Source organism: Cimex lectularius, unplaced genomic scaffold, assembly GCF_000648675.2.
Source record: "Cimex lectularius strain Harlan isolate CLEC.00 unplaced genomic scaffold, Clec_2.1 scaffold230, whole genome shotgun sequence".
In the NCBI taxonomy this organism is placed as follows: domain Eukaryota; kingdom Metazoa; phylum Arthropoda; class Insecta; order Hemiptera; family Cimicidae; genus Cimex; species Cimex lectularius.
Genome location: NW_019392809.1, coordinates 617,504 through 640,282, shown reverse-complemented (window position 1 = coordinate 640,282; position 22,779 = coordinate 617,504). Strand labels below are relative to the sequence as shown.

The following is a 22,779-nucleotide window of genomic DNA, read 5'->3' as shown; positions in this document are numbered from 1 at the left end:
ATAAAAGCAACTAATGTTAACTTTAATGCAAAATATATACATATATGCACTTATCACAGGTTCTGTTTTGAGGAATCAATTTATAAAACTATAATTATATGATTAGTCTCTCTCTCTCTCTCTCTCTCTCTCTCTCTCTCTCTCTCTCTCTCTCTCTCTCCCTCCATCTTAAGAGTTTATGACACTTTTTGACCTCAATTTAATTTCAACTGAACTTGCCCCAAATCGCCCAGTCATTTACTTTGAATTTTAGAGCTTCTACAACTATCAGGATCTCAGTAAAGTTAGCGTTAGCTGCAAAATCCGTTATGCAAAACGTCTGCCGTCTGCTAATAGCGCTACGTTATTTGAAAGACGTTAGACCTTAAAACAGCTGAAAATTTATGCAAAATATGTCAACTACCTATCAAGATGATGCTGTAACGGTTAATAAAAATACTTCTAATTGTATGTTTTGAAAATAGGAAAAAGGATATTAATAAAATTCTCGATTCATGTATTTCCAAGAAATTCAATTGGCGAGAACCGCTCGCAGGGCCTGAAATGGGATCCGTACTTGTAATATGCACCGGCTGTTCACTCTAGATTAGAAAACGGGCTGGGGTGTCTTGAGCAACTGCTGTCCTCTTCTCTTCCCTCGGTATCGCAATTGTGTCCTTCTCGTTCAATTCTCCTGCCGGCTAATTAATTGCTCTGCCGACTAATTAATTGCCCTGCAAACCGCCCGGGTGTTAAAAGGAACGACGCGATGAATGCATTCTCGTCTTCTCCAATGACTGTAAATATTAAACGTTCAATTAAATAGTGGTAATGCCCCGATGATAGTGAATAATGCTTTTACGAGTACAAGAAAAAACTATACTTAAACCATGATTAAACACAAAATGAAAAATGACCAAAATTGACTCTTTAAGATTTTTAGGGAGGGGGGATTATTTCAAATACGAGGTTATATGAACCCTCGTGTGCCAGTGTTTTTGAAAAAAAAAAAAAAAAAAAAAAAACATTTGTAAGTATGTCGAGTTCAAATGCAGGGCCGTTGGATTCGAACCCCCGGACCTTTATCTCACAGTGGTGAGCGCCATGCCAACGCCTAAGCCGTTGCGGCCGCCGGCCACCCCTTTATGATATTTGCAACACTGCAAAGCAGAAAACCGCCATCACTCCAATATGACAAACGCTTTTAAATAAACTAAAGAAAAATTATACCTTTTAGCGAATCCACAAACATTTAATAGAGTTTAACTAGTTAAAACACTCTAATCTGTAAGAATCTAATAAATGTTACCCAAATTATTAACAACCGGAGAAAACGTTTCTAACTAAATATGGAAATATTTTCTCTTGTTTATGTCTATTAACTAGAAACACCTATAACAATTTAACCGAGAACCCTTTTGGTAGTTTAGCTCCCTTAATTAAAACTAGATTTACCTGGGACAAAGTGCTTTATATAGAGGGCCACCCCCTCACTTAAAACAGCTGTAAACCTTGCAGCTCCCTTATTGGTTCAAATGGATCCGTTTAATGTCCACTTCCACCTTAGAAAGGGCCTATCGAATGAAGTACTTCAATTCTTAATCAGATTAAAAGTCCTTTTTCTTAATTTTAAACTTGCCAAAACGATTTTCGCGTCGCTGAGGTGTTGTAACCGTATACAAAAATTGATAATTTCTTTGAACAGGCTACGACTAGACAGTATAAACGTGAAACGTTCAAGATCTCCCGAAAGTAACACTCGCGTCAAATCCTTCGAGATTTTTTCGTAAACATTTTTAAAGTGGTACTGAAATGCTTTTTTTGTATCGATGAGGGAAAAAATCGAATCTTGTCCATGGGGTGAGGTCACAGATTGGACTTATTCACCTTCGACCGACCTGTCGTTCATTTATTCCGATGCCATTTTGGCCTTCCATTCGAAGTTATTGAAACGATGGAATCGGAAGCAAACACGATTAACGGACGGCGACGACGAAGAATTTCCCAACAAAGGGGCCCCTACACTTTTTATACTGTTTGAAGAAGAAAACTTGGTGATAAACTGTTTAGAAGGTGAGGGAGAATTCTCTGGGGGGGATGACGGGCTGTCATGTTTTTCTTGAAAGCTAAATGATCCTTACGTTTCCACTCACATAAAACCTTTGTAGCCTTTTCTAATACAATTTTTCAAATACAAGTATTTGCACCTTATAATTCGTATCAACCCCGTGGGTTCCGGTGAGCACTCAAACGATGATAAGGCGCCGTGTAACGATCTATGCGTTAAGGATACCGACGTCCCATGATCAGGACGATTGTTCAAGTTGTTTTCAATATTTCAAAAACCTTTTATATGACTGAATTAATTAATCGTAGTAAAATCAACTGAAGAGTTTATTCGCGTTCACAACGATTATGCTGGCGAGTATTGAACGATGAGCTTCCATCATGACAAGCGTTAATCCTGACAAAAAGGCGAAATGAAAAATAAAAAAACGTTTGTGTCCATTTCCATCACTGCCCTGTACATTGATGAAAAATATGTAAATAAAGTGGATTTACATTTATATCAGGAAGGCTAAGGGTTGGCCTGACGTTGGGGGGGGGGGTTATTTGATTACGACCCTGAATCCGGAATAGTAAAAGGTGAGTAGAATCAACGTCGAAAATCTGGGAACAATCTATGATTTCCATGCCATTTAATACGACCACTTTAGAGGCCAAAGAACATTGAATCTTGATCTGGATACTTTTAAAATTTAAACAAAATCAAAATTATTTTACGAAATATCAAATAACCTTTAACTGAGCATAATTTTCATAATTAGCTATACCCAAAGCTGGAGGAATTCTCTTTTTAATCTCTGTTTAACATACTTTTCTTAATTTAAAATCATACAAGTGCCTCGCACGAACCGGTATGCAGCCTACCAAGTTCCTAAAGCGATGATCCGATTTGAAAAAGCCCTTTCGTCCTGTACTGCTATGTTAGCAAAGTATAAGCTGAATAGCCACAAACCAAATTTACAAGTGACTCATTAAGAAAAATGGCAGCCGTTAGCAAGCTTCCTGTTTTATTTGTAGTATGAGGCGATTATAGTATATAGCTAAGGATGCTCTTTGTCGTAAAGAAAACTTGTTGAAACGAAAGGTCTTGTCAGAAGATATAATTGTTTTATGATAAATTATAACTTTTTCTATAACTATTTTCGATTTAGTTGAATTAACTTTTAAATTTGTACATTGAATAAAGCGTGCTTACAGCAGTTCCAATTTCCTGCTCCCAATTTAATCCCTTTAATCTCTCTTCTCACCTGGTAATGGAAATGCATAACGAACAAGCCCGATGGCTTTTTCCAAAATGAAAATCGCCCAATATTAACAAATCACTGGAACGTTACAGTTTAATTTAAAAATCGGTTAATTTATCAGAAGCGGGGCGTTTGTAAATCAATTACTAGTTGTGTCCGAAAAAACGAAAATGTCCAAGGTCCGCTCTTATGATAATTTAATANTATAATTCAATAATTTCGTGGCCATCGTAAAAATTATCCCCTTCGCTCAATAATATATATAATTAATTAAGATTTTTAGTTGAGATAAAAGAGGCAATGGCACGAGCGGGATTCGAAGAGTGTTCACCCGCTCATCGTTGCTGAATGTTGCTGATTCACGACGCCTGTACCATCGCTTCGTACGCACATCATCTCGCGGTTTTATTCACAGTCCAGTATTTTTCTTTCGGCATGCTCACGCCGTCTGATAATATTTACATTGCTTTGAACTGTTTTCACATTTTCAATTAATTAATATTTATGAAAGGTATTGGTTATGATAAAAAGTCAGTTTCACGAGCGGGGTTCGAACCCACGACCTTCGGCTAAATATGCCGCTGATTTACCACTTGAGCTATCATGACTTCGATCCGCTCGGACTTTTTTATCTCAACCAATTCATAAATATTAATTAAAAAATGTTAATTGGTCAATCGGACCACGAACTGTATTGGATTTAATAATTAAACCGAAGTATATCCTCACGAAAGCTCTCCGTGGCCATTTCATTTGTCGCCGAGAATCAAATAGATTACACGACATTTGAAAAATGGCAAAAAGGAGGGAAAATTCAAAAGGTGGGGTTGAGATGGGAAGTTAGTGTCCGAGTGGATCGAGGTGACGATAGCTCAAGTGGTAGAGCAGCGGCGTATCTAACCGAAGATCGTGGGTTCGAATCCCGCTCGTGCCATTGACTTTTTTATCTCAACTAAAAACCTTAATTAATTATATATATGTTATTGAGCGAAGGTAATAATTTTTACGATGGCGAGTAATACATTTTATGATAAAAATAACTTTTTGTATACACACGTTTTTAGCCCTGTACTATTTTTATGGAGCTTCACTTCCTGGAAAGGCAGAATGACTTTCGGAACACGAGACCCTTCCTCATGCACGTCTTTGCATGAAGGTTGTGGAAAATTCATGTGGCAGTTTTTAAAACACATAATTTCTAGTTGTAATTGATCAATGTTTTCTAGCGCCCAGGAACAAAATAAATGTTCCTTATTCTCCCCGAACAAGCTACAGTGATGAAGTTTGGAACACAAGCAACAACGTAAAAGTTGTAAGTAAAGTAACCAAAATGGTCATCCCTTTCTTAATTAGCTTTGCATTTCTCTTCTTTCTCGCACTTGAAGTTTTTATGATTAGCCACGTTACGATGTTTTATGATATAACTGTAAGTAACTCTCTCTTTTCTTTATCATATTGCTAACGTTTCTGTACCTCAGGACCTCGTCATTGTGGATAAAATAACACAAATAACAAACGCAAATACTCTGAAAAATGACAGCCTCGTTAGCTTCCACACTACTCCAGAGTATTCAATATTACACAGGGCAATTTGGGACAATCCCCTTGATTCATACTAATAAATAATTATATATAACATTCATTCTCACAACCCCAGTGTACTAGATATTCCTTGGGGTAATTGGGGATAAGCTCTCCATTCACGCTAATATATTGTAATCACTCACTACAAATCATTCACACTAGCCTAATGTACTCGATGTTCCGCATGGTAATTGGGGGATAAGCCCCTCCATTCATGCAAATAAATACATTCCTTCCAATAAACACATGTCGCATTCATGAAGGTACAAAGATCTATATAAAATTAAAAATATTTATTGCCCTGAGTTATTGGATCTGCTGACGGGTCTGAAGACAGTTGTGATACAAAATCAAATACCACCAACGAAATTGTTAACTGCCCGCAGTAGATAAAACACATCCGTACTGAAAAATGTCATTACATAAAGAATTGATATATAATATATAGCGGAATTTCTAATATGTATTCTTGATAAAACAAATCATCGTAGGATAATTTGCCACATTGTTAGCCGTACAAAATGCATTAATTAATAAAATTATTCGCTTGCTACTTAATTATGCTTAGTTAATTGCTATTCATATTCATATTGATGTACACCCCTCAGTTGATGAGCGTGGGTCGGTGGTATAACTAAAACCGCCTTTTAATGACAAAACTAAATCAGGAGAGTGGGTCACGAATTACACATACGTATCTCGTGTTAGATGATGTGTTTCTGGTTCTTTCAAAATCCAGTGTAATGTTACAGGCGTTTGTCTCGTAATGTTACTTTCCGTTGCGTGCCTCGAGAATTTGGCAATGCGGGATCCTAAATATTATCAAGCAAAGGGTACTCCCGTCTTCCAATTAAGGAGAAAGGCACGTTATTGACGTGGCCTCTTCGGCCCCACGAGTTCATGAATACGTTGGCATTTGAGAAGTTGTGGAAAACAATGCTGGAAGAAAGGACGGAGAAAGTATCGGTCCTTCTGGGGCAAATACTCGGGCTTATTGTCGGTGGGAAGGAGGATATTTTTTTTAAATTGGCTTAAAATAATATTGTTTGACGAGAAGCAGCAAACTCTGACGGATACTTTTAATACTCCCATCAATAATTTCCAAACAGTGGAAAAAACCGACGTGCGGAATCAGCGGTTTTTCTTTTAAACCAAGTTAAAGCAAATATTGAACATTTTCTTATGTAAAACATCAAAAACTGAAATATGATGTATTCTATACATTAAAACTTTTATAACAATCAATTAGTTATAGAACACTTGTAAATTGGTCGTTCCTGATCATTCTGGTTTGAATATTGTCTCTGGGATTCGGTCAGACGCGTCAATGTTTCCTACTTTCTGCTTGAGTCTTTAGTTTCCATGGTACAACAATTACAGCAACACAGATTCTGCCACTGTACTAAAAATCATTAAAAGTTTTCGAAAAAATTTATACTCAAGCTGTACCAAATAAAACCCAATCAGAATCATCTATTTACATGACAAATACAATTTCTTTTGGTTTTGGTGTTAAACTTTATTTCGATTGTTTTACCATTTCAAATTATTGTTAGTAATTCTTTGCATAAGGATATTTATCGAATTATCCTGGTTATTGTTGCTAGTTTCGGCATTTCGATATAATCTGTCATTTTCGCCTTTATATTAAACTTGTATATTTCTCATTTGCATTGTAACAAACAAAATTTGAAAAAATAACATACGATAACATAATAACACAAGGCTTAACTATATATCCACCGACAGTAAATGTTTTCGTTTTGATAAGATATCAGAAAAAACTGCTTGTTGCAGGGAAGATAGTGTATTCTTTAATCTAATTCTATTTAATAAAAATGTCCAAAGTTTATATGTAATCACGAATTTTTGAACTCTTTCTTTTAAGATCTTGAAAAATGTCTGACAGGGACCTTTCCGGCCAGAACGCCATGGACCACTGGCAGTTTAGATTCTGTGACACTCCAGTTTGTACCATCATACGAACAGAAGTAAAATAATATTAAGGATAGGCCTTGCGAGATACATTCGAACACTTACTTTTGGGTTAAAGCCTGCGTATTTGTCCGACTGCAGAGAAAGGTTGCTCGACGTGTCATACTTGATTGAGCGGTGCGGTTCCTTGGCTCCACATAGAGAGAGCGTAGGAATGCCACCCGATATGAAGATGGTTTTTTGAGCAAACGAGTATCTAGGTATCCTATTTTTAGAGGAAACATGGTTGCTTTATTATATATATTATTACAGTTTTGGGTTCCCTGCATGTCGTTGAAAGTGAATGTATTTATCAGCGTAAATGTGCGATGGGCGAAGGGTAATGGCGAAATATCGAGTATCCCATCGACTTTGACTTTCAATTAAATTAGTTGTATATTAGGTGTAAGGGATGATGGAGGAATAACACCAATTGAGTGAATGGTATGTAAAAAGGAAAGAATTCGATTAAGAATGAGTGAGAGTGTGAACGGACCGAGGAACTGCATGTAGGGTGCTGAATTGACCTGTTGTAAGCACCCCAAACTCGATGGCTCGCTGGACGGATCAGGCTAAGGTCAGACCCTGGACGGCCCTCGAAGGTGGGTGATTCTGGCGTTAATTTATAATAAATATAATTATAATATAAATAACAAAACTGGAATTGCCGGTGGGCTACGCGAAGTGATAAGCTCAACTCTGCACTGTATGCCTATCACATACATGTATAGATATAAGCTTATGTAAATCCAATCCAAACTAAAACTTTGTATCACATATTAAATATGAGTGACTTAAACGGTGTCATGTCCATCGTAGCGAGAAATTTTCTGTTTCAGTGATTTTTTTTTTTGCCTAGTAAAAATATCCGCCTTCAGTAGAAGAACCGGTGCCTCGGGGCGTAATTGTGAAAGTGTTTCTAGTTCGATATGCGAAACAATGGATATGTTAATGCTGGCGGGTCGCCGCGCTCAGTGTTCGAGCGCACAGCCTCCGGGTGGGGCTAATGTTAATTTTATTCCTCTCTCCCCCATAACTCAGTCTCACACAATTCATCCTTTATAATCCTCTTCTAAATTGAAAATATGTTCAGCAAGAAATGACTTGTTAGGAGCAATTGATTACGTCGTCGAAGGACGCCTCTTTCAGTCAGTACAATAATTGTATAATAATATATCAATAATAATAATAATTATTATTATTATTATTATTACAATACAAAAAGAAATAATAAATATTTTCGCTTTTTTATTTATGAAATGTGCATTCAATCTTTGACTTCACAAATATTTGTTTCTCGGACAAAACTGAAATTTTTATAACCTGGTATGAGCTGCATCTTAATAAAACAAGGCTTGGAATACGCCTTCATAATCAACTTTATGATGTCAGTTTTTTCTAGCTTTCTTACAATAATAAAAATTGGACACATTTGATAAACGTATTGCTTACCGCATAAAAAAGAAAGTAGTGTCTATTTTGTGTATTTTTGTAACACGTTCGTCAAAAATCAGTTTGTCCCTATAACTTTCATTGACAAAGAACCACCTTGAATGGTCGAAAAAGTTTAACTTAGACGGTTAAATTAAAAGAGTCCATAAAATTTGATTAAAATTATGGATCAAGGCAAACGTGACTATTAAACTCTTAAATACATTTCATAAAATTAAGAAAATATTAAAATAGACGTTCACATTAATTGTTATACCATTGGATCTCTATTATTTATTATTTTTGTTATATATATAATTATTATTATTATTATTATTATTATTTATCGTTACATTTTTTTACTGAAGATAAACTGTGAGATGGTACATTTTTCGATACGCTTGTGTCGGGGTAGCACCGATCTCTTGCAAATTGAACATGGCAAAATCACAATTTTATAGTTTACGACCACACGGGAACCTTACTTTTCACATATTTCATCGCACGCAGGCAAACTTTGTGGAGATGCAGACCACATAATCCACATTCTTGTGATTATCTTTACGCCTGGATTTATTGAGACAATTCGGCAAAACGCGTATTTGAATAGTGATAAATTCCAGTGAATAGTGATGTATTTGTAAATGACTACATTACAAAAACCCAAGTAACGACATTCAGTCTTAAAAGGGAATATTAATAATATAATTTTGAACTGTCAACGTTTACAAATATTTAATTCAGAATATCGAAAACTCGTTGAAGAAAGACTGAAATAGCGATGAATATATGCCATGAATAAAATCAACCTAATAATGATTCGAAGGAAATGCCTGAAGGCTGTCCCGATTTTCAAAGAAACGGCGGTTGCCCATTCAAAAGTACCCGGGCAATTAGTCTGGCAAGGCCCGTTTTCAAGTTTGTAGACAGGATTCTTAATATGGGTGGAACAGGCTCTCTCTCCTTTTCAAAAGACGCTGCTTTTCGTCGAATTCGGAGCATCAAAGTGCTTAAGCTACCCGGAGAAATGAGGACGCCAACGGTCAAGTATATCCTAGAATATTGATCCGATGATATTAAAGTCTTATTTCCTTTTTCGAACAAACGATTTATGCAATACAAACATTGTGCGGGAATTCAATTTATGATTCAATAAAAACGTACGTTATTGAGGTAATTAATACAGCTGGGACAATAAGATTAGCATTAATCCTCGGTTGTAACTTTGATGATGTAATTATTTTCAAATGTACTTTTACGAACTATGTTCTCAAAATACGTCTCGACACTGGGGATTAATTAAAATAATAACTCGCCTTCAAGTCTTCAAAATTATGTATTTTGTCAAAAGTCATATTACGATTCCAGGACGTATTAAGGCTTAAATTCACAAGAAAGGTCAGGAGTATAATTTTATCAGCGAAATGGATGAATTTTATTTTCTTATTCATTGTGAATATTTTTCTCTAATATTGAGGTATAATTTTTGTTAAACAATGAGTGTAGTAAAAAAGTTTAATTGCTCCCTTATATTCTAATAAAAATATTAATTGCGACGAAATTTATGGAGGACGATAGAAAAAAAATTACGTTTAGGAAAAACATGTTTTAAAGACTTATACACTGTACAGTGATTTTTCCTCAAGAAGCGCTTTCAATTTTTTGCAGATGTTTTCATGATGTAACGTCCTCAGTTCTTTTGTAATTAAATTATGAAACTTCACAGCAGGCACGTCACGTTTCGGCTGTTTTTTCATGACTGAATATTTTGGAATATATGTTGTCATTTTCTCTGAGATAGTAATAATGTTTATCTCCATTTATTTAAGCGTCGATAATTTCAAACGTACATCACAAACTTTAACCAAAAATTACAGTGAATAAAAAATTAAAATTCTTTATTTACAGAAAAATGGTTTGGAAGGTTCATTAAGCTAAACCTGCTATGTATTTTTGTAAAAGAAGAAAATTATTGTAATTGCTTGAATTTCCCATAAACCAATGCCATAAGCTATTGTACCAATGAATGAAAAAATCCATAATAGGAGATTAACAAGCCATCTACATCTCACTCAGCTTTTAGCTTTCTTATAACATATAATTATGTTGACAGTTTTTTTAGAGAGATGATTTATTATGGTTATTCCTTGAAGAGAGATGGTTATTCCTTGAGATTTATAATTTGACAAAAACCCAAATATTTAATATTCCTAACACTTTTTTTTAATGTAAACACCACCTCGGTTTTATTGTTATTTATAAGAAAACCACTGCATGACCTCTCGCATATGGCCTGTCTAGCTTCATGTTTGATATCGTTATAAGATTTAATGTCTATTGCATCATTTTCAAAAAGCACCGTCATTAAAGACAGATGCAGCCAGGTCGTTTACAGCAACCAGAAAACAAATCGGGCCCGAACCCTGCCCTTCTCCCACATGCAGTGTCAGAGGATCCGATCCTTCGCCACTGTAGTAGATCTGGGTCCTTTTTTTAAAGAAATTTTCCATATTTGTCTGAGACTCTTTGGATCCATGATAGAAACCGAGCTTTTATAGTAATTCCTGAGAAACCCAATCGAAAGCGCAAGGTCATAAACCACACCCAGCAAGGTCATAAAAAGTGGCCACACTGTGCTCTTTTACTTCAAATTATTACAAATGTTTCTGTGATTTGTTTTAAAGAGATTCGGTAGCATCGGATGTTGAGTGATTTTTCCTGTAACTACATTGTTTTGGGTGCCACAGACTGTGCGTATCCAAGTGATTAACGAACTGTTCTTTTACTATGCATTCAATTAGTTTTGAAAATAACGGAACAACGGCTTTGAGCTATTGGCATACTGATGTCTACTTTCTTATCCATTTTATGTAGTGGAAATATTATTGACTTTTCTAGTGGCTCGGACCTATATTACTAATCGACCAGATATTATAGTATTAATCAATAAACAACTTGGGATAAGTGTACTAAAGCAAGAAAAATTAAATTTGAGTCGATTGTGTTGATTGCTTTGAAACGAAATAGTATTTTTTTGCATAACAGCAAAAAACGTATCAAATTGATAGAAATCGATACGAACGGGATATATTGAGTAATCATAAATGAAGGCACTCTTGTAAATGTAATAAATTGTATGAATTTGTCTCACTTTAATGACAAATATTTGTACTTTCTTGGAAATTTGTTGAACGGATTATTTTGAACGTCGTGTAAATTTGATCCGTTATGACAACTTCTCCGACAAAATGGAACGAGTGGCTTATAATTTCAAGCCCTTCTCACTGAACGCCGCTTTTATACTAAAGCCCCGCGGGATCATTACTTATTCTAATTTTATGCTAATTCTGCTAATTGCGGCAAGGCCTGGGGAGGTGTTCCTTTACCTCGGGGTCAGGACAAGGACGAGAAAGACGGCAGAAAAGGGGAAGAGTTTTGATAATTTTACCCCACCGGGGGGGTGAAAACTCGATGAATATAAACCGAGTTTTTATTTACGATCCATATCTGGGTTTCTAAGAATTCCGACTGGTTAAAGGAAAGCTAAATCCCGTCTGCCTCTCGTTGAGACCACTCTGCGGGTAATAAAAACAAAATAATAAAATCTTCCGATAAATGCCTTTACATAGTCACATAAAAAGTTATAAAATTATATTGTAGTCAGAAATTGGGTTTCGTATATTAAGTGACAAGACCGACATATTTATAAATTATTCATCAACAACATTTGCTTCGTTTTCATCGAGTAGCCGGCCGGGGAAGAAAGAAGAAAACAATATAAAGATGTTCTTCAAGAGATACGTCTACACAATACATAAAATAGTGAATGTCAAAATTTGAAGTTTAGCTTTGAAACACAATATTAGAACACCATAATAATTTATATATTACAAAATCCAAAAAGTTATCTTTCCTCTTTCCTCAATTTCTTTGAAGAAAAAGTAACTATAATGAATGACAACTCAGTCGAAGGAAAACAATTATTCATTAAAAATATTAGAATTTCTTCGATATGAACGTTTGAATATTGATTTTAGGAGTCGCCCCCTCCAGATTTCATCCGGTTTCATCAAAATTGAAACTGGAATAACACCAGTACGTTGAAAATCTTTACAAATTTCTTACCGTGTAATGCTTTCAAATAGGCCTTCCCAGCGTTGATCATCTGACGAGCGCCAGGATTGAACTTGTCGAGAATATTCTGCAACAGAAACAATACGATATCTATATATTAAATGTGTACAATATCAAAGTGAAATGATAATTTTAATATTCTTTAAAATGATGAACGTTTGAACGAGTCAAGAAACGGAGCGTAATTGAATCTCATTTTTCAACAAAAAAAAGCAATTACGTTAAATTTGATTTTTATTGCATTCGTTTCATCCTGAATTTTAATAAACTTAACATTAACATTTTTTTGAACTGTGACGCTTGAAAAGGAAAACGACGACAAGCAATCTAAACGATAACTAAAATCGGCGTATTCAATGTTAAAACGAATATTATGCAATATCATAAAGATTTTTTAGTTATTGTATTTCTTCATTCAAAAAGGTCAAATAGTCTGTCGACAACTGACATTTCATAAAATTAATAAACGATATCGTTTAAAGTTAAAATGAAATTTTACCTAATTCATTAACGGTTGTTTATCTTCTGGTTATGTTTTCATATATGGGCACTCATTTAGGAGAGGTTAGTGTTTTTAAAAGAAAAGCCGCAAACTTTTGTCGGTAGTTGGATTTTTACTTGCCATGTTGTTTTTTATCTTTTGCGTATAAACCGTAAAAGACGATTTTTTTAAATTACACGTAGAAACATTACGAATTAAAATTAGAAACAATAGGCGGTTTTCGTGACTGGATCAAGAAGAACGATCAATTCAATTTAGTTGAGGCTAAATAGCCTTCATCAATTTGAATTATGCGGAATATCGCCAGCCATATCGCTGTAAATCAATTCGCGATGGGACGTAATTCCAATGACAACAATAACAGAACAGCATTGCCGCCCAGAGGCCGAGTAGATGCCGTAGTGTATGATAAAATAATAAATTCATAAATTAAAAAGGCGAGTTCTTAATGATGATTAAATAAATTTATTTTTTAATTTATTTGTAGCTGTTTATCAGTGTAATACTTATATTTCGAATGTTTTATTGTTAACGGGTCACCGTACTGACATCTATTATTAGTTTTCTCGTGATGACACAGTGGGCAAGAGCTGGGGTTAGGTTGGAAGCGGATCAATCCGTCGACGAAACGAGGTCGTTTTAAATGAAAACATTAGGATTCACAGAGGACTTTTGATTGGAACGTTTGGCTATGACTTGGATGTATGTTATTCGTATGGTCAAAGTAAAAGTTTGCACATGTCAGTTGATCATTAACAATTATAACAGATTTTGTTCTAGGTCTTGGTACTTATGGAAGTCCTGTGGCAAACTCTTGCGTACGCCTTGCAGTACCTAAAGTCCCTTATTTCAGTTGATATCGTAGACTGTAACTCTTTTTCTTGTTGGGTTTTATTTTCCACTTTTTGCATAATTTTTTTACGAGGGAATTTTAACTACGAAGTTATATGAACCTCGGGGTGTCGATTTTTTGAGAAAAAAAAGCCCATTTGTAAGTATGTCGGGTTCGAACCTGGGATTTTTACTTTACAGTGATGAGTGCCGTATCAACGGCTAAACCGTTGCGGCCACCGATGCCGCTTTGCACAATTTATTAACAGAGTAATGTGCCCTTGTGTGTTTTAGTAAGTAATGCTCCACTCTGGCACACCGACTTATATTGGTCTATCGATCGGAGATCTAACTAGGGACCAGTTAAATAAGATTGTACTTAAGTTAATAAATAGCAGATAGCAAGCCTGATCAACATGTAGGAAAAGTCCAAGACACATGAGATACTGTCAACTTTGCTGAGGCATAGAATGATGGGAACGAAAACAGAATCAATCAGAAGAAACACTTGAATGTGGATTTAAAAATGGTTATTAAACGTAAAAGGTTCCTTTACAAGGTTTCTGTGGTTTTAGGTCAAGGTATTAAGGCTATATCCGGGGATTTTCTACTTAGGAATTTGAATGTAAAATTGAAATTTGGCGTAACGACGATTTTAACTGAAATTTACACCCGGTGCAGCACTGCTGCAGTCATCACTACATCTAAATAGCAGTCAATGAGCATAATGCACTGCTCGATTTAAGTAGGGGCTTTAAATCATGGCTCTCACAATTATTAAAAAGTACACAAGCAACATTCCTCTCAACAGCACGCAATCGCGAACTTGGTTCACAAGTGCCCGAGGCCCTACTCTTCGTATTTGACAGAAACGCCAGCATCCAACCTATCCATGTTACTCTTCGACAACTGATACAGGCTCCCTCTACAACGTACGGCACTGCAAACAGCCGGCGGGGCATCACTGTTACGCACTAGCTGTTCATCAGACACTAAAACATGTCAGAACCGCGGTGCTAGACTTTCAGTGTTGACGCCTTTTACTATTTCATATTTTTTTGTAAATAGTGAAAGTTGCACTTTTTTGTAGCTCCTTTTTCGCACTCTTCTACCAATGCTGATCGTATGATACGAGGACAGAAAATTCCGCCAGAGCCGTTGTGTTCAAATGATCGTGCAGGGACAGAAATATCTCGACCAGTCGGCGTGAACTTCACACTATTCATTGAACATGAAAGAAAAAGCTAGTTTGAAAGGAAACAAAATCCTACGATGTTCGCTGTACAAGCAAATGGCAGCAAAACTCCCTAAAATCCCTGTTAGAGGATTTTAATTTTCTGTTATTTCTTGTTATTATCAAAAACAATACAAATCTGTATATTTGATCGTTAAAAGTTCTCTGCAGTTGTAAAAAGTAAAGTGCAGTAATTCCTGTCGTACAGGAGGGTGTTTTTCCAAATATCCAATGGGTGCCGCACATTAACTAACAAACCAATTTAGAATACAATTTTCATACTAAAATTAATTAAAAAGCCTTGTCCTCTGCGGGATTCGAACCCTGAACCGCCAGCGTAGCAAATTCGAGTCGAACGCCCAACCACTCAGTCACCGCTGGCCCCCAAATACGTTCCTTTCAGTATTTTAAAATACGTGTTAAGAAAATTATGTTAAAAGAAATTAAACCTTTTGTTGCGCATTGCACAAAAATGAACCTTTTCCTATTTACACTTAACGGTTTTAAGGCATAGTATAAAAAAATGATACATACAAAAAATTTTTTATCGACTGGTGATTGGCGGCATAGTACGCTTACGCCGAAAGTTAAAAGTGACGGTGCAGTTGTCCGACAGCAGAGAGGATAGTGAATGCCTCTGCAGTTTTAACTGGAACTAGGCCAGGTTTTGAAAGGAAAAAGAAACGAAGCTAAGAGACGCAAAGATTTGTTAGTCTAACTAAACACACTTTGTTATTTTAGTATTTATTGGTGTTTTCCTAAAAAGCAATCTCTTATCAAAAGACAAACGGAACAGTAGAGCTTTCATTCGAAAAACTCATTAAGATGGAAAAGTAAGCTATAACATCCAATTGAATTGTTAATATTGATTGACCGAAAATATTAATTTATTATAAATTATTTTCTATTGATTTATACTATTAAAAGGATGTTACAAAACTATTTTCGTAGTTTTATTTATATAAAGAAGAAAAAAATCTCAGTCGAAGATAGATTTGTTGGTAAGATACTAGTGAACGGGTGGTTTGCCAAGTTTAAATGAGATTTGGCCCTGGGAGTGAAAGAACGCTGATACATGCCGACGACATCCAATCTAAAGGTTTAGTCCAAAATAATCAACGGAGCACCACCATGAACTTTCTCGTAAAACAAGTAGAGCGGGATAAAAATGTGATTTAACATTACATTTTGAGTAGTGTTTGGAATTATGGACTAACAGAAGTTATACAATGTTTTTAAAGTACTGGGACTGTGGTCAATGATGATGCAAGTGTCGTATAATTGCCAAGCTTTCGACATCTTTATTTGGTCTTCATCAGGGCTTAACAGAACAGTAACAAAACATAAAAGTTGGTTATCTTTGGACTCATAATTACATTTACCAACTTACATTATATACTGTTTAAATTTAAATAGAGGTCATGAGGGAAGTCCTCTACGGTTAAACTATTTTATTGAAAATGTACAATATTTATACAGCTTAGTTCAGATAAAAACGAGAAACATTAGTTGGTAACAGCCTGGAAAAAAACCACTCACAACACCTGTATATATGTGATAGACATAATATTCTTATTTTAATAGACCTGTTTCACAACCAAATAAGAGGGTAATGTACACATTACAATAAATAGAATTAACATGGTACTTGTACATGTCTATACAAAAACAATAAATAATTCATTCTTTAGACATGGTAAGGAATATGGAAGGGATTAAGTTGTATATCACAGTGAGGTTATCACAGAATATCATTTAATTATATTATAATAAACTGAACTCAATTTATTGCAGTTCGTTTCATTGCATGAATTGTTGTCTTTTTGAACATAAATTGTTTCTTTTATTAGTGTCTACCACTGTTTTAATGTCTACAATTGTGACATCTTTACATTGTAGGTTAATCTAGGGTCCAAACTGAAATTTTCTGTTTGTATCGATCTGGCCTAATTTGGTCGGTTTTGCCACATTTTTGTCTTCTTAATAAACTGTCAAGCATTGTTTGGTCTGGCCAAAATACACCTTGGGACGGTCATTACAGTGAACACAATAAATCAAGTAAGATCTTTTTCCTTTTGGAACAGTACCTCGTTAGTTTGGAGAAGAAATAAAGTGATTGCAAGCATACTGTTTTCAAAAAAAACAACGAAAATTAGCATGTTCTTAGTAAAATAGAGACATGAAATGTGTCGATCCAACAAAGAATGAATTACCATTTATTGCTATAATTTTTCTAAACACAATGCGGTACAGATTTTATATTCATTTAAGCACATCTGACGATCGTTTAACGTGTTTTATTCTCCTGTGTTCTGCGGGATGATAAACGTATTGCTTGATAGTTGGCTATAATCCCTGGTCTGCCTATCCTTGCTGATTTTTATCAATTCAGACGCGTCACGGTATTTCGCCATCTTCAGTACTTGTACGTAAATTAAATAATATTAATTTATTTTAATAGCAATTACAAAAAACAAAGTTTAATCTATGCATTTTACGTTAGTGAACATATACTGCAGCATGGATTTTTTTAACAAATTAAAAAATTTAAATTCCATGGTGCAGTATATGTTAAATAACCTACAGTACACACAATAGTATTAGTAATAAATTACACGACCCTTAAACAAAGTGACTTTATCTACGCGAGCTACACTAAACCAGTGTGCAATGTTATAGTATCCAGCATAGTTTCCTGAGGTTTTTCTGAGGTGGTAGCAGTGGCACAAACTTATAAAAATAATCATCATCGAATTGGTTTCAAGACTGAAATTGTCGTTATAAAGTAACAAATAATAAACAATTGTTATGTTCTATCCAACGAAAAAGAATCTATATTATTTTAATAATATTTTATGATTAAATTAAATAACCACTCAATAAAAAACGTCATTAACTACCAACGAACGCTCCAACCAGATACGACAATTAAATTTGCGTTTCATTCAGTTCTTGTACTTCACTTATTAGATAATTGATTCATCCCAAATAAATATCTGATCTATGCCAGTTAATGTAATAAATGATTAGATAGAAATTCAAATTCGAAACTGATTGATAAAAGCTACCGACGTGCTCTCCCAATTGGATCTAACAATATTATTTATACTCAGACAAGGAACGAATGGCAAACTTAATTCAAACTATTAAAACTCAAATACAAACATTACAAACGATAAAAATAACTTTTAAATTATTAAGCACTCTCAACTCGACAGACAAGAATGACACATCTACACGGAAAACAAATACTTTGAGACCTGAAGATGATGTCACTAAAGATCGAAACTTTCGCACGATAAAGAACATGTTTTTCTAAAACCTACGTCACACCAGACCGCATCACATGACCTCTAAATAATCATTGGCTAACGGTCACTAGGCACCACACATTTTTAAATGATTTTTTCGAGGCGAGATATAAGATTGGCTCATTTATAAATATAGGTAAAATAAGTCAAAAGCTTGGTAGTAACAACTCAATTTGCTTTTGCATTGCATCAAGACAATACCTTGATCTAGAGTGTTTGTGAGTGAAAAATTGGTCGATGTTTCTAAGGTTGAAAGCAATTTTTTTATATAAAAAATAGGATAATTTTAAGATAAAAGTTCAACTTTTAGGTACAAAAGAAATATCACTTTATAAAACTGTCTCCTTTTATGTTGATTAATGTGTCAAATAAACCGCTGTCAAATATCCAGCCAAAATGAAAAAAAAATGTAGACGCCTCGGAGGAAGGCTTAAACTCCATCCCCTCTCTAAACTCAATTCCGTTAAATATGATCCCCCGACGACCATAGATATGCTGTATCGCTATTGCAAGCCCCTTAACTGCCCGCTCTGCTTGTCATTATCGCATCGGGCCCACGAGGTCTGGAAAGAGCCTGTATGATTTGTATACGAACGGCCCGACCCAGAGCAAGTTTTTATCGGTCAATTAACGGAACTGGGTCGATCGAAACTGTACACTCTCCCCATCTTGTGGTTTTAGTACAAAGAGTTACTTTTTATTTCCATTGTCAAGAAAATTTATAGCCGTCTTATGGTTGGAGATTAAAATTACATCTTCTTGTCCTTATAACCGGTTTCAGGGATGTTCTCCTTCAGTTTGAAATTAAATTATAATTTGAAAGGTCCTTAAATGCCAACCACTCAAGTTAATTAAAGAAGGGGAATGAAGAACGGGAACTCCTCCACTCACGATGATACTAGCTGCTTCTTGTCTAAAAATTGTCTTTAAAATCAATTGTTTTCTCGTCACAATATTGATAAATATTCCTACAGCAATTGACTGAACAATTTTTGTTTAAATTACGTTTTAAAACCATTTAGTTAATTTAATTACAGAGATTGGGGTTGATATCGACAAAAATACATTTCAAGCAACTGTCAACTTTTGAAATTCGGGAAATCTCAGCGCCCGATGAAAAAGGTACAATCGGTAACGGGTATACTGTTGGAATTATGTAATAAAATACGAAGCATTTGGTCCCAAAATCAACTCCTTAGAATCTATAAGCTAGTGGGCAATAACTTTCATGCAGAACTCAGAATTCTAACATAAGGACATGGCTTCCGAAGGTCTCTCTGAATTACAAGCCAAAAAGTGAATTGAATAGGTTATGCAAAACAAACGTTCTCTTCTAGTCTGGGGTATGCACGAGTTGAGGGAAAGGATGTACCCATTGATTTGGCAAAATATGAAACTACCGAAAATAACCGTGCTACCGACAGAAGCCAAAACTTTCTGCCCGGTAGGAATTCTATTAAAGAACTTGCTATAAAAATCTCTAACTGCAATCAAACGATCCACGGAGTTGCGAGATTTGAAAAGAGAGAAATAGCACATTCATTAGAGGAAGCAGGACGAGACCAGAAATTTTACACGATTCTATAGGTTTCCTTGAAAAGTGATAGATAAATGGGTATGAAGAATGTGTTAAATTATCTTTAACAGTGGTTTACCAGTGAACAGGACATCAGATCTTGCTTGACATCGCTCGGTTGATATTTTCGATTGCATCTACGATCTACTTTGAACGAAAATAAGATCACAGTGGCCGAAGCTCAACCATACAGTCTTTCCTTGGCACGATAAAATGCACGTTGCATGCTTCAGCCGTAGAACGAGTCAGGATGGGAAAAATAGAATGAGGCCACTAACGTTAGATCGAACTTTGATAAACCTCAAGATTATAATAATCACAATATCAATATGCTGAATGAAAATTTCCGTTAATCGTTTTTAAAATGGCTACGATTCTTTGTAGGGATGAGGATTCTTACGTTTTCGAGAATGCTTTCTTGGGGAGATTCTTAATACTCGGAGTGGATCGCTTTACACCAGGAACCGATATTATGCCAGTCATAAAGATGTGTATGCAGGGTGAAAAAACGGTGAAGGGGGAGTCGGCTGTTATCGAAGGGGTGCGACTTGTTTTCCCGGCGTAGTCATGGAAAGCAAAAGCTCGGTAAATCGAAATGTTTAAACTGGTCGCCAATTAGTTAATGCGCGGCCCGAAGGGGCTTAGATAAATGTTTAACTGGATGCACACGCCACCTGCCCGCTTCAATTGTATTTGCTTTTATCGGTCGATCTCACAAATCTACAAACTCCATGAAACAGGGCTTGCAATTGCAATCGTACCGGAAAAAACACCAGTAAGAATACACAGGGATTTTCTTAGATCCCTAGCGTCCGAAAGCCTAGAGTGTTCACTTTAACTTCCCCTCTTTCACAATACTCAATAAAAGCTGCTTTTCAAACGGTTTTACGCCGACGTAGCATTGCCGCACTGTTATCTGAGTCAACACCGTGACAAAATGGTGGCCGTAGGAGTGTTGACAATTGCGGAATGTACAATAACGATATCACAACGTCACCAGCGCGTCACTGATGAACCATTGTATTTTCTTTAACTAAAAAAGAAGTCACAAGGAAGTGAACATTATGTGGAGGTTTATCGATCGTATTGACTTACCCAACCTCATAAAACAATCATACTCAGATTTCTAATTACTTATTTCTTTTTATTTCTGGTAAAAATAATACTGAGGAACGCGGTGGACGAGTATTTAGGATCGCCTCCGATTCGTATTAGCCATGCTAGCGGTCCTGGCTTCGAATCCCGCAATAGCGGAGATTTAATTGAGAATAATGTGGAGAAAGCATGGTTAAGTGGTTTGACTCCTCGGCAGCCACACCCAACGGGTAGTCGGACGTTAAGTTTCCTGTAAGACAAATATTACATTGTTTAAACTTAATAATCCTTAATAATAACCAAACTTTCAGGATGTGTAGTTAGTCATGGGAAAGGTGCCTCCGCGAAATTTGGTTATCATTCTTTATCAAAATCATAGAGATAGGAGACTATATCAAGATCCAAAAATTAACCTCCTCTCAGCCAGATCCCATAGCGGAGACATATTAGCCGGAAAAAATTCTTAAGAAACAAGAGCATTCTAAATGACCTGCTAGAATCTAGTTACTTATGTGCACTGAGCGACTGGGTAGGACAACGGCTAACTACTACTAAAAAGGATCTCTCTTTCTATAGAAACGATGCATTATTACAAACGTTCGCATGTTATTTTCTGCGGGCGAATTGGATTAAACAAGAATAACCTAATTTGACGCTCCTACTCATGTCGAGCATAAAAGGCCGAGCTCTAATTGTATGACCGGCAGGCATACATCATTTATATTGGGTTGTCCGGAAAATAATGCAGGATTTTGGTATTAAACAAAAAAAAAGAAACTAGTTACTTTAAAGCAATGTTCTTTAATCAAAATAATTTCCCATACTCTCAATACATTTCTCCCAACGTGTTGGTAACTTATTAATTCCGTCTGAGTAGAATTCAGAATTTTTAGAATTGATAAAGTCAATAAATGCATTTTCCAGTTCCGTTTGATTTTTGAATATTATGTGTTGTAAGTAGTGGTCCAGGTGTCTAAAAAAATGGTAGTCAGTAGGCGAGAGGTCCGGAGAGTAGGGTGGGTGAGGCAAAGTTTCATAGCCAAGCTCCAATAATTTTTGTGACGTTACACGTGACACATGTGGTCGAGCGTTGTCATGCAACAAAATGGGCCCTTTCCGATTGACCAAAGAGGGCTTCATTACTGCCAATTTCTGATGCATGGTATTAATTTGGTTACAGTATGATTCAGCATTGATGGTTTCGCCAGGATTTAAGAAGCTGTAGTGTATTAAACCAAATGAAGCCCACCATACCGTAACCATTACCTTTTTTTGATGAGTTGGGGGCTTTGGAGCTTCTCCTTTGTCGAGCCACTGTCCAGAACGTCTAGTGTTATCGTAGAGAATCCACTTTTCGTCACATGTAACAATTCTGGCCAGAAATGGGTCATTTTTGTTTCGACAAAGAAGTGATGCACAAACATCAAAGCGCTGATTTTTTTGGCGATCGTTTAATGAGTGTGGAACCCAATTTTCGAGTTTTTTCACTTTTCCAATCGCCTTGAGGTGGTCAGCGACGGTCGTTTTACTGACTTTGAGTTGCTCTGCAAGTTCTCGAACAGTTGTTTTGGGGTTTTCTTCCACCACTGATCGCAGAACATCATCATTAAGAGAGGAAGGCCTTCCACGACCTTCTTCATCTTCAAGGCTGAAATCTCCCTCCCGAAATTTTTTAAACCACCTTTGCACAGTGCACTCATTAACACAACCCTCGCCCCAGACTTGGTTAATGTTTCTAGCCGTTTGGGCTCCGCTTCGGCCGAGTTTAAACTCGTAAAAGAAAATCGTACGAAATTCTCGCTTTGACATTATAAGGA

At 35.8% G+C, this 22,779-nt stretch overlaps 1 protein-coding gene across 3 annotated transcripts in view; it reads right to left on the bottom strand.

The window, feature by feature from the left end:
* Positions 1–22,779, bottom strand: part of LOC106672348 (brain-specific angiogenesis inhibitor 1-associated protein 2) — a 264,724-nt gene that overhangs the window by 102,779 nt on the left and 139,166 nt on the right. For all 3 annotated transcript variants that reach the window (XM_024228172.1, XM_024228171.1, XM_014403704.2), the window contains one exon: positions 12,405–12,480. In XM_024228172.1, coding sequence (XP_024083940.1) covers positions 12,405–12,480 — 76 coding nt within the window. The remainder of the gene's footprint in view (positions 1–12,404; positions 12,481–22,779) is intronic.